This window comes from Equus quagga, chromosome 2 (assembly GCF_021613505.1).
Source record: "Equus quagga isolate Etosha38 chromosome 2, UCLA_HA_Equagga_1.0, whole genome shotgun sequence".
In the NCBI taxonomy this organism is placed as follows: Eukaryota; Metazoa; Chordata; class Mammalia; order Perissodactyla; family Equidae; genus Equus; species Equus quagga.
The window spans coordinates 70,060,859-70,076,704 of NC_060268.1; the positions used below are offsets into that span (position 1 = coordinate 70,060,859).

A 15,846-nucleotide genomic window follows, 5' to 3' on the forward strand; every position below is an offset into this window, starting at 1 on the left:
AGTTATTTCAATCCTGATTTGAACCAACAGGCAAAAAAAAAGTTATGACACAATCAGGAAAATTTGAACACTGAGAGGATATTTGATGATATTAGAAATTATTTTTAATTTCTAAGTTGTGGTCATGATATTGTAGTTATTTTATAAGGTAATTTTTAACTTTTAGAAATATTATACTGAAATACTTATAGATGAAATCTTAAAATATCTAGAATTTGCTTCAAAATAATCCAGGAGAGGGGAGAGTAGATGAAACAAGTTTGGCCATGATTGTTGTTGAAGCTGGGTGGTGGGTACATGGGAAATCATTATATGATTCTGTAGGGGAAGAAGAATGTTCCTCTCCCCTCTAGTTCTTCTGGCTGGTCTAAGAATTAAATTGACACGAGACAGAATAACAGGAGAAAATCAAACAAATTTAATAACATGTATAGATGGGAGAAACCCAGGAAAACTGAGTAATTCTCCAAAATGGCTCCAGCCACCACCTTAAATACCATCTTCACCTAAGGACAAAGGAGAATGTTGGGGGTAGTGGTTTGGGATTTCAGAGGGGAGAAAGGCAATTTACATGGAGATAGAAAAGCAAATGTTTGGTAAACAAATGTTTGCTGGGCCATCTATAGACAATGGGACTTAGAACTTTCATAAAACTGGGCCTTCCTATCTACCACACCTAGAGTTGTCTATAGTGATGGCTCCTTCCTGGGACAGGACTTCTATCTTAAATTCTTTTAGGCAGTTAGGGGGAGGTCAAAGTTTCTTTCTGAGTCTTTTCTTCTTAAAGATAATCAAGCCGAAGAGACACATTTTGGGGTGACAAATTCTGATCCTCCACAATTCTACTTTTGTGTATGCTTGAAATTTTCTATAATAAAGCGTTAAAAAGAAAAGACAGGTGGCACAGTGGTTAAGTGCACATGTTCTGCTTTCGCGACCCAGGGTTTGCCGGTTCGGATCCCGGGTGCAGACATGGCACTGCTTGGCAAGCTATGCTGTGGTAGGCGTCCCACATATAAAGTAGAGGAAGATGGACACAGATGTTAGCTCAGGGCCAGTCTTCCTCAGCAAAAAGAGGAGGATTGGCAGCAGATGTTAGCTCAGGGCTAATCTCAGCTCAATCCAGAGTAGGAAGTCTCCATGATCTTGACAAGCACCTAAAACAATGACCCTGGGCAAGTTGTCGCCCCTCTCTAACTTCCATTTCTTCACGGGTGGTTGAGAATGCTTAAACGTGAAGGAGCTCTGTTAGGTTGGGATAAGCACAGCTATCTATCCAATTTAAGGGTTTTCAGTCAAAGGTGATTTCGAACCTACTCTGACTCTTCAGGGACTTTGTGAAGATTAGCTTTTCACGCAGTGACATATTGACATTCTTTTATCTTGGAGCACAGTGTTTGCTGGACAGTGGAGAGGGCAGATATGGATGCAAGGGATGATTTTGACAGGATCTGAGGACTTTCCTGACCTGTATGAGCAGTTACAGTAAAGGAGGGGAGATCCCTGGAGTGTCCTCCCAGAGGGCAGATCCCTCCAGCAGCAGTGGGTGGGGTTAATTTGGGGGTGGGAAGGCTACATTCACAGGCTTGTGGCTGTAAGGGAGGAAGACATTTCCTCTACTCTCTCTGGGTTCGTCTGGCTGGAGAACAAATTAAATTCACATGAGACAGAAGAGCAGGAGAAAATTAAACAAAGCTTTATGAGGAACCATGGCCCAGGGCCTTTCTTCCAGAAGGAAGAAAGGGCACTGAAGAAGTGGGGTGCACAGAGTGGTTAAATACCCCCAAACAGGACATTTCACATATGATTGAAATGTCCCTCCCACAATAGTCACAAAATTGCCCTGTCAGCACAGCGCTTGATGGACACAGCAGATAGTGGTCTGCTATCTTGGAGGGTATAGCAGGAGGCAAGTCTATTGTCTTGAGCTGGGTGGTCACAGGTGAGTGCAGCAATCAGTTTCTAGCCTAAGGAAGGATGCTTAATCCTTAAAGAAATGCCAACGTTGGGGGGAGGAGGGAAGTCAGTTACAGGAGGTTACCAGACAAGCACAATAAACAAATGCAGATTTAAGTCCTTGCCTTTGGCATTGATTAAGAGTTTCTAGAGAGAAGGTCATCTCCTCTCTTCTTCCTGGTACAGAGAGGGAGGCACCTTTTACAGATAGAGATTTACCTCACAAATGTAAATGTGTCCCAACAAAGGGCAAGCTCCATTCCTCAGAGCCTCCTTCCCTGTCCCAGTTTATCAAAAGCAATCAGCCTCAAATAATCCTGATGCCAAAGAGATATATCTTGGGGTGGCCAATTTCAGGTCCCCACATGGCCCTACATTTTCTCTGATAACATCCGCTGTTCACTTTGAAATGTTGGCTGTCATGGTGATGAGAAGGGGCTGACATGAAAGGGGATTGAGAAAGACGTTACAATTTGGGGTCTTTACTTCCATAAAATAGTTTAACATTTTCTTCTTTGTGCCAGATGGCACACTGTCTGTTTCTACAGCACTGGTAGTCGTCATGAAAACAAGGCTTCCTAGACATCTGCAAGCCAGACAGGCCTCTGTCCTCCTTTCCGTTAACCTGATGTATCAGTTAGGAATGCTTTTGGTTGCAAGCATGGAAGCCACTGAATAACTGGCTTAAACAAACAGGAGCTTTCTTCTTTTTTTTAATCACATACCAAAGAGTGGTAGGGATTGTATCGTCTCAATGACTCTAAGCTTGCATCTCTTCTCCTCATGGTTGTAAGCTGGCAGCACCAGCTCCAGGCATTACAATCTCTCACCTTATTCAGAGGCAGTAAGCAGAAGTTAGCTTCTCAGGCTTTCCTGTTTAGGAAGAAAAGGTCTTTCCCAGAAGCCCCTTAGCAGGCTTCCCCTTATGTCTCATTGGCCAGAACTGGGTCACGAGGTCAACTCCAGTTATAATGCAGGCTGGGAAAATAAGCATTGACTTTCCTGGCCTCTTCTGGAGGTGGGCAAGAGATAGGAGTGCTGGGAAGGACGTTGGGGCAGGCAGTCAGTAAGCCTGCTGCTTCTAAGTCTTCCTGCTCCTTAGCAGGGTTTCCTGTCCTATTCACACCTTTCTTTTAAATGGGGCTTGGAGTCTCTGCCCCGCTGCCTCTGAGATATAATGTGTGATATGCATTATGCTATGTCTATGTGAGGGGCTACTCTTGCTATTGGATGGTTCTTGAATCGAGTGCTGTTCTTTGCTCCCCCACATCTGTCTTTCTTTGGGGACATCCATTCAAGAAGGCTTGGATCCTTTAGAAAACGTTGGCTCGCCATCAGTCAGACAATCAGCACATGTTTACAAAGTAACCCCATTTGCCAAGCCGTGCGGAGGTGCAGAGATGTTTAAGCAGTCATTCCTGGCCTCAGGGACCACACACGCTGGTTGGCGGAGTATGACAGAAACCTAGGAAATGTGGAACGACAACGCAGGACCACAACAGAAGCATAAGGCAGCCTGTAATTGCATAAGCCTGGTGTGGGGGCTGGGACAGAGACAGAAGACGCCTTAAAAGAGGTGGGTGCTGGCCTTGAAAATGTAAAGGATCAGAGAGAGGCCCAGGGGAGTGGGATCAGGGTTTGGTCCCACGTGGCTAGAGGACAAGGATTATGGAGAGATCAATAAAGCTCTCAGCAATTTACTGACCTTAACTCCTTTAATCTCCACACCAAGCAGGCCAAGTAGGCTTTATTGTCCTCACTTTACATAGCAAAAGGCCAGGAGGCAAAGAAGTTAAATAATTTACCCAAAGTTTGCTGGCCAGCGTGGTGGCTAGAGGTAACCACAGTCCTGCCTACCCACTTTGCTTTTCCGTATTCCTCCTCTTCTAATAGGTTCGGCCCCTAAGAAGAGGTCACATGACTCAGGCCTAGCCAATCATTGTACCCTATTCCACCGAGTTGTGATTGGCTCAAGGTGGGCATGTGACCGTAACCAGTTGCCTGAGGAAATCAAAATGGAGTAAGAGATGGAGAGAGAGTGGAATTCAAGGAGCTGTGAGGCAGGTTGTAGGCTCAGCTCCTGCAGCTTTCCCTTCAGTCGGGAGAGCTTCCCCAGTATTCCTCACAACCAGGGAGATCAGCACATTCCTTTAAGAAAAACAACAGTTTTATTAAGATGTAATTCACATAGCATACCATTCACTCATTTAAAATGTACAGTTCAGGGCCAGCCGCTGCCGCGTGGTTGAGTTCGCACTCTGCTTCCAAGGCTCAGAGTTTCTCCGATTGGATCCTGGGCACAGACATGGCGGCGTTCCTCAGGCCACGCGCCCAGGGCGTCCCACACAGCACAACCAGAGGGACTTACAACCAGAATGTACAACTATGTACTGGGGGGGCTTTGGCGAGAAGAAGAAGAAAAAAGATTGACAACAGATGTTAGCTCAGGGCCAATCTTTAAAAAATAAATAAAATATACAATTCAGTGGTTTTTAGTGTATCAGAGAGTTGTGCAACCATCACCACATCAATTCTAGAACATTTTCATTATCCCAGAAAGAAACCGTGTACCAGTCACTTCCATTTTCCCCCAACACCCCCAGCCTTAGGCAACTACCAGTCTACTTTCTGTCTCTCTGGATTTCTTCAGCTGGACATTTCATGTAAATAGAATTATACAGTACGTGGCCCTTTGTGACTGGTTTCATCCACTTAGCACAATGTTTTCAAGGTTCATCCGTGTCATAACTGAGTACATTGCTTTTTTCTGCGACTGGTTGTAGTTGGGTTTCTAGCACTTGCAGGCTAAAGGTGTGGCCAGGAGTTGAAGCCAGGTCGGACAGACACCAAAGCCCTTATTCTCCTTATTCTTTCTGTTTTACCTGGTGAGGCTAAATCATGGAGGGCTTGAATGCCAGGCCAAAGAGTTTGACCTCTCTGCCGTAGACTATGCGGATTGCTGAGCAGGGGAGTGACATTTAGAGCACTGTTTTAGTGAGATTATCCTGATAACAGTGATATTTTGTGTAGGTTTTTATCCTACATGTATGTATGTGTTATATATCATATGTAATGTGTGTACATGCAAATATTTTAAGGCTGATGATATAGTGGCAATTCCAAATCTGTGTTCCATGGAACACTGATGTCTCATAAGAGGTGCACCAAGAGGAAATGAGAAACACTGTGCCTTTTTTCCTGGAAAATGAGGAAGGAACAAGATTCAAGAGAAACAGGCTGCAGCTGATGCTCTAAGTGAACCACTGGTGCTGCCACCACATCTCATCCAAACATAGCTACCCATGCCTGAAGGCTGTCAGGCAGGCTGAGGGTTATAGCTGGTAGCCTCCATCACCCTGCCTTATTCTTCATCTCCTGTGAAGGCTAATCAGAAGGAAACACATATGTCCCATGTAACATGTCATAAAGAACATGATGGAAATAGCCCAATTCCCAGAGTCAGGAAAGGAGAAGGGCTTCCTCCGTTCTCCCTTCAGCCTGGACCCTGGGCCACCACTGTATGGGAGGGCAGTGTCCCTTAGGCATCAAATCTAGATATGGAGAAGACAGGGCAGTAGCAGGAGCCAGGAAGCATGTAGGCCAGGATGTCTGAGGTCTTGCTCAGCCCAACCACCATGGCATGTGGGTACATGGGGCATAGCCCTGACATCTCAGCCTTCATCCTTTTGGCATGACCCACCTTGCCCACTTTCTCTTGCATGGCCAGTTTAGTTCCCTCACTTCCCTTAAGCCTGGTACATTTGCATTCAGGTTGGCCCTCCACATTGCCTTCCTCCTCACTGCAGAGGGCCCATACCAGCCCACTTCCTCCAAGAAGCCATCTGGCAACTCCTCCAACACTCGATCTCTACCACATGAACTGTGTTGTGTAGGGTACTGAGTGTGGACTTGGCTGTTCCTGGTGAGTCATCAAGCCCCAGAGAGGAGAAACAAGCAGAATGGAGGGGATGGCATGGTGGTGGCACCCACTGGCCCTAGGGTAGAGCCAGAAGTTGAGGGAACTGTTTTCATGAGAGGCTTTGAGAGGTTCTGGGCACAAGCAGAGGTGTCTGAGGGCTCCAGGGACAAAGGATAACCCAGGGTCAGGGTTTCTCTTGACTCTAACCCAGAATCCAGCCCTGCTCTGATGCATTGAGGCCTGGTGGCTTTGGGAATATGGGAAGCAGGGCTGTTGGCAGAGCATGGGCACTTTTGTGGAGGGCATCACAGCAGAGGCAGCCCATAGAGCCCCAACAAGCAGGTTGCAGGATATGAGCTGCATTCCAGGTTTGGCATGAGACCCCTCCCCCCATGTTTCAGATGTAAACAGCAGAGTCTTTGGGAGGGGGCCATGGTCCCTCGTGAACAAACTGGGGCTCTGGGTGTGGAGGTGTGAGGAGTTGTCACTGCCATCAGGTGGTGGCACCTGGGCCTTAGGTGTCTGCCCTATCAGAATGTGAGCTCTTTGAGGGTCACCTTCTTCTGGCCTCCTCATGCCTGAACACTGTCACTCAACCAACTCTGGCCTAGCTTTGCCAAGAACCCATGTGCTTAGGACAGCAAGTAGAGATGACCGAGAAGCCAGGCAGGCAACGTAAATGAGGGCAGGGGCAATGGTGGGGCTCACAGGGAGGCAGAGGGTGGAAGTTCTATTTAAAAAGGGAGAAGCAGGGCCAGCCCCGTGGCTGAGTGGTTAAGTTTGTGCGCTCCGCTTCAGCGGCCCAGGGTTTTGCTGGTTCGAATCCTGGGCACTGACATGGCACTGCTTGTCAGGCCACACTGAGGCAGCATCCCACACGCCACAACTAGAAGGACCCACAACTAAAAATACACAACTATGTACTGGGGGCTTTGGGAGAAAAAAGGAAAAATAAAACAATAAAATCTTTAAAAAGGGAGAAGCGGCTAAGCCAGTCGTTGCCCTGTGGGAATGTAAGTCCAGGGATGCCAGGTTTGCCCAATTTTTCTCTTAAGGAAATAGAAATCCAGCTTTTTATGTGAAATCTCCTGATTTTCAAATGTAACAGTTGGCAACTATAGATTATTGTCCATTTGCCTTTCAGATTTACTCTCCACCGGGCTATGTCCGGGGAGGATGACTTTTGTGTACAGCACCCTCACCCACCCACTCTCTTACCTTCTAGATTCCAACTGGGTTTGGCCAATGGGCAGAACAAGTAGATCAGAGATTGAAAGGTGGGAGGTCAGGATACTTATCCCCTTGTTCCAAGCCAAGCCTCCTCCTTGCCCCCCATACACTGGGGCCATGGTTTGGGCAGTGACTATGTTCCTCTGTGTACTGCCATGGCTCCTGCATGGTGGTCTCTCTCCCAGGCTATAGCTCTTGTGCTCCAGTGACCCCTGTCCCTTCTGTCTTCAGGCCTAGGGGTAGTAAGGGTGCCCCTGTTGCTAGTCTCTCAGTGACTCATCATCCTTTGCTGGTTCTCCTCATTCTGTCCATGCAAATACCTGTGTAAACAGTCCCTCCATTCTGAGCTCTCCTCAATTAACCCTCTTGAATGTGCCCTCTCTTTCCTGCTGGGAGCCATCAATATACCAACTAATTCAATTAAAAAACAAAACTGTGAAGTCCAAACACACCTGGATCTGCAGTCTGTATCCAGTCAGAAGGAGCCCAGCTTGCAATCCTTGCTATGTGCTCCCACACTGCACCTAGGCAGCAGGCTGAAGCTGAAAGCACTACACAGACCTACGTAGTGCTAGAGACAGCAGGTACACAATGACCCAGAGCTGAAACCGCAGAGACAGTCAAAGAGAGAAGCCTTGATATGTGTCCAACCAGTTTAATGACCAAGAAAACCGTACAGATACTAAACTACAGAGCACCAGGGACACAGAGGCATGAAGGCCTTGGGAGGAAACACTACAACACCATTTTGGGGCAAACAGGATCACCTAATGTTGATACAGGGGAGGGGGAGGTCCACTGGCAGCTCAGACCTATGAGATCCCTTGGGGAACATGCATCCCACCCCCAAAGCAGGAGCAAGCCAGCCGTGTTCACTCCCGAACATAAATCCTCGTGCAGACCACGTCATCCGCGCCGAATGTCTGCAGAAAAGGAAAACCAATCAGTGCAGATGCCTGTGCAAAAATGTTTAAAGCATATTGCTAATAAGGCCACTTACTCTCCTGTTAGAAGCTCTTTGTAACAGACATTCAATTTCCTGTGCTGAGTGCTCATGCTAAGTGCTAAGGTTTTTTTCTTTTTTCCCCTTAAATTCCATCTTGGCAGAGAGGCAACTTGGGTATAGAATTATGTTATATGCAGTTTTCCTTTCCTTCTGGAACCTGTAAATGCTGACATAAGAAATGCAAGTTTCCTGGCTTTGGTTTTGAAATTAAATTGGAAAGGGGGAGAATGTCATATTGGACATTTCTGAAGTGGTTCTGTCTCTTTTCAAATGACTTAAGAGAGCAAGGGGCTTGGGCAGTTGGAGCCATAGGGTCTAGCGCTGACCGGCCTTATGGGATAGCTTTGGAAAGGGGGTGGAAGGGCCTTCCAGGAAGCAGCTGCCCAGCCTGGGAGACAGCCTGAAATGTTGTATGTAATACTCAAGTCACCTGCAAGCTAGAAAATTGGACTCAGCTGCAAAAGCATAGCATCGGCATCCAGACCTCGCTCTGCAACTCACAGCTGGGTAAGCCTGGGCACGGCTCTTCCTCTCTCCGCCAGTTTGGGGATGGAGTAGGGAGGGAGTTGAAGGGAGGGACGGAACTGAACAAGATGATCCCAAAGGCTCTTTCCAGCTAAAATTCTATGGCTCTTCATTTGTTTGTTTGCTTGTTGTGGGGAGGACAAGAATCATTCCACGGATGGAGGAGGATGTTTTCCTTCTGGCCTCTGAAATGGTATCACCCGTTTGTAAGCTGTCTCAACTCTTCCAACAACTGGCAATTACTCACAGGCCCACACTCCTGAGCCTCTCACAGGCAGTTGGAACTGGGAAAACAATGTGTGTGTTAAAAAAACAAAATGAAAAACAAAAATTCCGTGGTCTGTAGACCTGATGTAGGTACCTTTGTTGGCAGATGTACATTTTTCTGTGGGTGGATCACTATGTTTCAGACTCTCAAAGGGGCTTGAGGCTCCAGAGAGGTCAAAGTCCTGGACTAAGAGCTTGGATATACTTGGATCTTCAGATTCTTGCCCCTCAGTCGGTCATGAGATGGTCTCAGAGAACATGTACTAGGACATTATGCTAACATGAGTATTTCAGGGAACTATTAAGGAAGCGAATGCCCATCACTAGCTTCTTTTCTAAATAGGGAACTCCTGATCACACCAGCACAATTGTACCTGCTCCGGATACCTCTTTATAATCTCTGCATTAGTGAGGAATGCAGATGATTCTACGTGCTGGGAGCGGGGGGCGGGGTTCCCATGAAAATTCACCTCTCAGATGTCCAGACCTCTCAGAACCATGTCAGTGTTCCAGAACTCTTCAAGCTCTATGGCCACAGAGCATCGAATGGAATGCCACTTTGGGCATGTGACTCTTTACCTGTCCTGTACCTGCTCTAGCTATCTGACACCTCACCCAGACCAACAAATGGCCTCAGGACATAAGAAGAAATTGCCACATTTCCAACCACATTTGAAATGTCCTTCTCAGCCTGCAACTATGCTGAGAGGTTCCTGAAAGAAACTCTGAAGAATGTTCCAGAGTGGTTTGAGGGAGGATACTCAGTTTTCAAAAGAAGGCAACTTACAGCCCAGGGGCAATTTACTGTTGCTGCTGGAAGAGCGTATTTTGACTTAACTAGAATAATTTGCCTGCTGTTATACGGAGACAGCATCTCCCTACGTTCTGGATTTCTTAATGATAATAACCTTTCAAACAAAAGCCCACATTTCAGATCTCAGATGTCAAGAATTAATGCTCCTTTTGAGGCTGGTGTGTGATGCAGGGTGGAATTGTAGTGGGGGATTTGCAAGTGGCACAGTCCTCCTAGCAGAACTAGTCATGAATATCAAATTGTACTTACCCTGAAAAAAAATCGTTACTCTCATCATTTGCTCTGGCTCTCGGATACTACAGAGGTTAATAAAATCACACTTTCTCACAGAACGAACTAAGCCCACTTAACCCTCAGCTACACGCAGGAACTCTAAAATCATCTCTCTCTTTACTAACTCTGGCACCAGTGGACCATATGTGCCTTTTTCTCCTAAATTTCCATGTCAGCCTCAAATTGCTCCTCCAGCCCCACTGGGTAGTCCTTCCCTGGAAACATTAACCAAGTTGCAAATGAAGCCAGTCCTTTCTCTACGAAAGGAGAAAGCATGTGAAATCATTATTGGGAAGGACAAGAGGAGAGAGAGGGATCAAGCAGCCTCTGTTAGAGTAATAGAGATAGCTCAATTTAGGGTCTTCTCGTAGAATAAACATGTAATTTCAGGGCCGAGAGGGACCTTGGGGATCAGACTTTAGCTCAACCCCTCATTTTACAGCTTGGGAAGGGAAAGGCCATGCCCAGGGCACACAGCGAGTCCTCTCCTAGCACACCTCATCATCTCCTTTCCCAACATCTCAGGGTGACAGTCTCTAAGATGGGGCAGGCAGGCAGTCTTAGATGGGGGAGGTTAACAACGTGCCTGATGGAGAACAAAGGATATCATTTCCTGCTACCCACAACAGCTTTTCCCTTTTCTAGTCTGCAGGAAAAAAGGTAGTTGCAAAGCTCGGTCTGTTCTGAAGCACAAAGGCAGAGTGACATAGGGTTGTCCTGTCCTCCCAGTCTTCCTTTGCCCCCACACCTAAAATAAATGGGGAGGGGGGAAGTGATTAAACTACAGAGGTTTCTAACTTGGCCTCACCAGGTAAATTTTGTGTGGCCAGGGCTGTTTAAAATGTTTCAATGTGAATACCTTTAAGGTAGAGCCCACCCTCTCTAGTTCTAAGGGCCCCACCCCTCCACACTGGGTTACCCTCAGACACTTCCTAAATTAGCATCACTTGCCTGGCTCCAAAGGCCACTGGAGTTTGTAACTCCAGGGGGGTAAAAATGTTCTCTAAGGCTCCCAGTGCTGACATATTAAAATTTCTTAGATCTTTGCCAGGCAGCAAAATGAGGAATTAGGAGGGGAAAAATAATTCCTTTTGCAGAGTGAACAACCCTGGGACCTCACAGAGCCCAGGCATTCTGAGCCCAGCTGTGGGGGATGGGGAGGTTGGCTTAAAGCAAGTCACCAAGTCACGGATGGCTCGGTTTGGATAGTGGCAGCGCTGCAGCCTGTGTAGCCTCTGCTCTGCCCTCTGAGCCACTCGCCTCTCCTGCCAACCATTTAACAATAATTTCCTCTGACCTAAACTGTCATTTTGGGCTTTGTGCTCAAATTTTAACCCAGGGCAGACAGTGTCTCTCCCTGAATGGGAGAGTGAGGATGTCGTTTGTGAGTCCCTCAGGCATTAGCCAGGGAGCTGTGGGCTTGTTTCAGGGTCGAAGGGCCTCACCAGGATGAGCTCGTCGTTGGCCAGCTCGCGGGTCCAGTAGGTTTTGGGGCCATCCCCTTCAAGGAGAGTTTGTGTGCAGTGGATCTTGTTCTCATTCTCCCAAGTGGCTAAACTCTGTGGGCAGGAAAACCATTAGTGACATTAATTACAGTCTTGGCAGCAGGAGCAGAGACAACAATGAGCACCGGAGAATAATTGCTGTGCAGAGAAGCAACACATGGTCCCTGTCAGTGGACACAGAACCTTTGCTGCTGCACCTTAAAAAGTCCAAATTCAGAGGGCTGCTCACGGATATTATGAGGTATAGATATGCCTCATATTACACACATACACATGCACACACACTCACGGAAGCAGCAAAGCCTTAGGCATGCTTTACATCTCCAGGAATAAAATTTAGAGCATGCAATGATTCATTTATGTCAAAAGGGATTACCCCTTCAAGCAATTTGGATGTTAAAGGCAAGAACCTTCACATCAGAACTACAAAATTTTAGACGAGTTAAGACAGCATATTTGCAAGCACAAGTGTAGTCAGCAGATCAGGGGCTCTGTTCCTTGCATGGATTTTAAGATAACGCCTTTCTCCCTGTTTGCGCTCATCAGATGCAGCACACAGCCTGCTCTGATAAATCTGGGTATCTCTGGCTCTGAGGATAAAAACACTGCCAATTTCCAGGTTACATCCTTTTAGAAGAATTTTAAAAACACAACAAAACAACAACAATCTGAAGGATCTTCATGCTGTGGGAGGTAGGAGGCAAAAGGAGGGATTCCCTGCAGTTTTCTCCAGCGTGTGCACAAAGCAAAGTGCTGTGCAGCTGCACTGGGGGGCCCGTACTGAATGTGCACATCCTCAATTTTTAACTAACACATGGGATGCGTTCATTAGGCAGGGCGGGGATAAAGCCCCACTCTCCAGGCTGCCGTGTGTCCTTGGATTTTTTATCAGAATTACTGTCTCTGGTAGTAGCCACCACTGGATGTCCCCAAATTGAGCCTGGCCTATCGCCAGGCCTTCTCCCTTCGACTCCCAGACCTTCACTCTAGCCACGCTGTCCTGCTCCTTTGTTTTCACAAACAGTAAGACCATGCCAGCTCCAAGCATGGACGTCATTTTTAGGCTATGCCAATGCTGGGGGCCAAATACCGCCATATGGGCCAGTGTGCTCCAGGGGGGCTGTGTCTCTCTCTGCATCCTTCTCCCAAACCCAGTGTCCAGTCCCACTCTGTAGATCAGACAGGCACCACTCAGGAGAGGTGGAAACAATTTCTCACTCTCCGGAATGTTGTTAGTTTTTTTAAAAAAACACTAAGGAAAGGGAGGGAGACATTTTGTCACTTTTTAAATAAGTGGTAGCAGTAGCAATTATTTTCCCTTCTCTCCTCAAAATACATGAGTAACCAACCCTCCATTCTAGTCCAGAGATCAACCAAATGCAGTTTTTGCCCATCTAAAAAAGGAGTGTACAACCCCTTGCTTCAGTCCACTCCTTCATCCATGGGGCCCATACACAGAGAAATATAAAACTCTTGCCCTTGAGGACTAGGAGAGAGCAACTTAGTCCATTTTCCCAGCCAGAATCTGCCTCGCTTTTTGAAAGATTCCGCCTTTCTTTTAAGAAATCAGGCTGAGGGAGGGCAGTAGAGGTGCTGGAGCCATCGAGACTGCTGAAACTGGATCCAGAGCGTTCCCAGGGGGCCGAGGGACCCGGGGGGCGGGACGTGAGAGCTGCCGCTCCACCTGCGGCAGGAAACGTGGCAGCGGCGCGGCCGGGGAACCCGGCGGCCCCTGCAACCTCCTCCTCCCGCGCCGCCTGCGCTGGCGCGGAGGGTCGCCGCAAAGAGCTGCAGAAGCCGCCGCTGGGCACGCGGCGCAACCAAGAGCCCGCGCTTTAATCGCGGCTGTTAGCACCTCGGGAGGCGGTTTAGGCATCGGGTTGGGAGGGGACAGGGGTAGGACTTTCTCCTGAGCCCAGGGCAACCCTGTTGCACAAACTCTCTCTGCAAACAGCCAGTGCACCCGCCCCGCAAGGAAAAGCGCGCCGCAGGCTGCAAAGGGAGAAATGGGTGCGTCTGGCTGCAGCGGTCCACGGGTAGGGAGCGGGGATCCGCGAACGCTGCCTAGGCTCTGGGGCCTCACCCTGCACTTGCGTCCATCCACTGTCTCCTCCTCAAAGCCTTCTCCGACCTTGAAGTTGATCTCGGTGGTGCGCACCGTGGTGGATGTCTTGATGTAGAACTGATCTCCATCCTGGCGGATCTCCACGTGCGGCTTGGACGCAGCGGCCACGGCCACTTTCCTCAGCATGGCGTTCACACCTGCGCGGGGAAAGATGAGCGAGCCGCGGGCTCAGGTCACAGGGCCTCGCCACCTGCCCATTGTCCCAGGACTGGCCCGGCACTTCCCAAAACCTCTGACTATAGATAGGGGCCTTAAAATTAATCCACTCCTTACCCTGCCTTCGCCCTGATTTTCGAGATGAGAAACTGAGGCTCAGAGGGAGTAAGTGGCTTTCCCCGAGGAGCACAGTGAATTCGTGGCAAGGCCTGGTCTCAAACTGAGTCCCCAAATTTAAAGTCCCTTACCCTCCTTGGAGTCCAGTAATAATCTCTCCTTGCGATGATCTAGCACGCGACAAAGCCCGAACCGTCGGGAAAAGCGCCATGCATCCAGCAAACGTTCGCTGGACGCGCGAGGGGTCCCGGCCTCTACTCGCGGCTCTTAGATGGGGTGAGCCTTGGAATTCGTCCTGATCTATCGCCCCGGGGACTCCCTCCTGTTTGGGGTTGGTGGCCAAAGCCCATCCCCTGCGGGTCCGGGGCACCTCCGGGCCCCTTCTCCTCGTCGGGGCGCGCTGTCCTCGCCAGCTTACCCAGCGCCTTGAGCAGCTCGTCAAAATTCTCGCTGCTGCGCATCTTCCAGGTGCCGGCGAAGTTGGGCATGGTGGCAGCGGTGGCGGCGGCAGGAAAGCGGCGACAGGCACGCTCCAAGCTGCAAGGCGGAGACTGCCGCTCTGCGCCCAGCTCCGCGCGCCTAGACTAGCTGGGAGAGCACCCCCACCCCCCACGCCCTGCTCCGAGTCCCGCCCCCCGGCTCCGCCCCCTGCGGCCCCTACCCGCGTGAGCCCAGCTCCCAGCCCTCGGTGCCCCAACTCCGCCCCTCGGCGTTCCGGTCTCCAGTGGTGCAGGGCTGGTGCCCGCTCTCCTACAGCTGTGGGGGGGGGGGGGGGGGGGGGGGGGGGGGGGCGCCTCTGCTGCCCCCATCCTTGTTTACAGTGGGTAGTGGGAGAAGGTTAGATGAAACAAGATTGGCCAAGAGGGGATAATTGTTGAAGCTGGGCGGTGGCGACTTGGGGAATCATTATGCCATTCTCTATACTATTGTATATGTTTGAGAATATCCATAATATAAAGTTAAAATAAAGTGGGTAGTAGGGCCATCAGGGAATGGGAGCCACTCTCTCCCCGCTCCTAGTCCTGCTTTCTGGGTGTGCCCAGCCGGTCCCCTCCCCTCCCAGTCCGGGATCCTATTCCGCAAATCCCCCACCCCCCCACCCCCTCGCGCAGAACATTAGGAGCGACTGACGGGAAAGCCCCAACTGCCACCAACACGGGCCTAGGCACTGCAGCGCGGAACCCGGGATCGCGCGAGATTGTGGGTCCTCCGCGTTGCGAGCGCAGGAGGGAACCCAGGCCGCTGCGCCTTTGTGGGTAGCTCTCGACGTGCGGGTGGAGAGGAGTGGCTGAATGAGCTCCAGCACCCTGGGTAGGAGTGGCCTGTTGCAGAAAAATGTAGCTTTGCGCTCTTCAGGCAGGCAGGCTGGGAGGGCCAAGCGGAGGAAGTCTCCTCCCTTCTTTCTCCCTTTGCTCCCAGATAGGCACCAGGCCTAAAGACCCCTCGTGAGTCTCCCCTACGGGACTACAAACACTCAACCGCGGCTCTAAGAGCCCTCACAGCTGACCCCAAATTTTCCTTTCTGCCTCTTTGCGCTCTTCCGCCATCTGCATGCCTCAGCCAGACTGCACAACTCAGGATTCTGGAACTGGCCATGTGTCTTCCCTTCCCACCTCTGAGCCTTTGCCCATTCTGTGCCCTCTCCCTGGCGGGCTCTTTTCCTCCTCAGGTTACTAAAATCACACCTGTTCATCAAAGTCCGTCTTTATGCCATCTCTTTTGTGAAATTCAGTTTCCTCGTCAAATGTGATTATTTCTCTCTGAACTGGCAGGATCTGTGTTCGGTCCCCCTCTTGTTCAAGTCTTAATCCTGCTATAAACTGAACTCCTGGAGAGCAATGATTGAGCGCTTATCAACTTGTCCTCCATTCCTCAGGCTCAGCCAGGTGGGGCCCAATAAATAAACATCAATTTGAGAAGGACGTAAGTGTTGCACAGCCCAGAGGTAGTGTG

At 49.3% G+C, this 15,846-nt stretch overlaps 1 protein-coding gene across 1 annotated transcript; it reads right to left on the reverse strand.

The window, feature by feature from the left end:
* Positions 1-7,744: 7,744 nt before the first annotated feature.
* On the reverse strand, positions 7,745-14,473 carry CRABP1 (cellular retinoic acid binding protein 1). Its single transcript, XM_046654050.1, has 4 exons — positions 14,312-14,473; positions 13,579-13,757; positions 11,436-11,549; positions 7,745-8,028 (listed from the first exon to the last, which is right to left on the reverse strand). Exons 1-4 carry the CDS (start codon positions 14,379-14,381, stop codon positions 7,978-7,980), a joined length of 414 nt encoding a protein of 137 aa, XP_046510006.1. The 5' UTR covers positions 14,382-14,473; the 3' UTR covers positions 7,745-7,977.
* Between the last annotated feature and the right edge of the window lie 1,373 nt (positions 14,474-15,846).

Coding starts and splice junctions, on each gene's coding strand:
- CRABP1 (XM_046654050.1), bottom strand. CDS start 14,381: ATGCCCAACTTCGCCGGCACCTGGAAGATGCGCAGCAGCGAGAATTTT. Junction 13,758..14,311: donor CGAGCTGCTCAAGGCGCTGG/GTAAGCTGGCGA, acceptor TTCCCCGCGCAG/GTGTGAACGCCATGCTGAGG. Junction 11,550..13,578: donor TGGATGGACGCAAGTGCAGG/GTGAGGCCCCAG, acceptor TCCTGCCCACAG/AGTTTAGCCACTTGGGAGAA.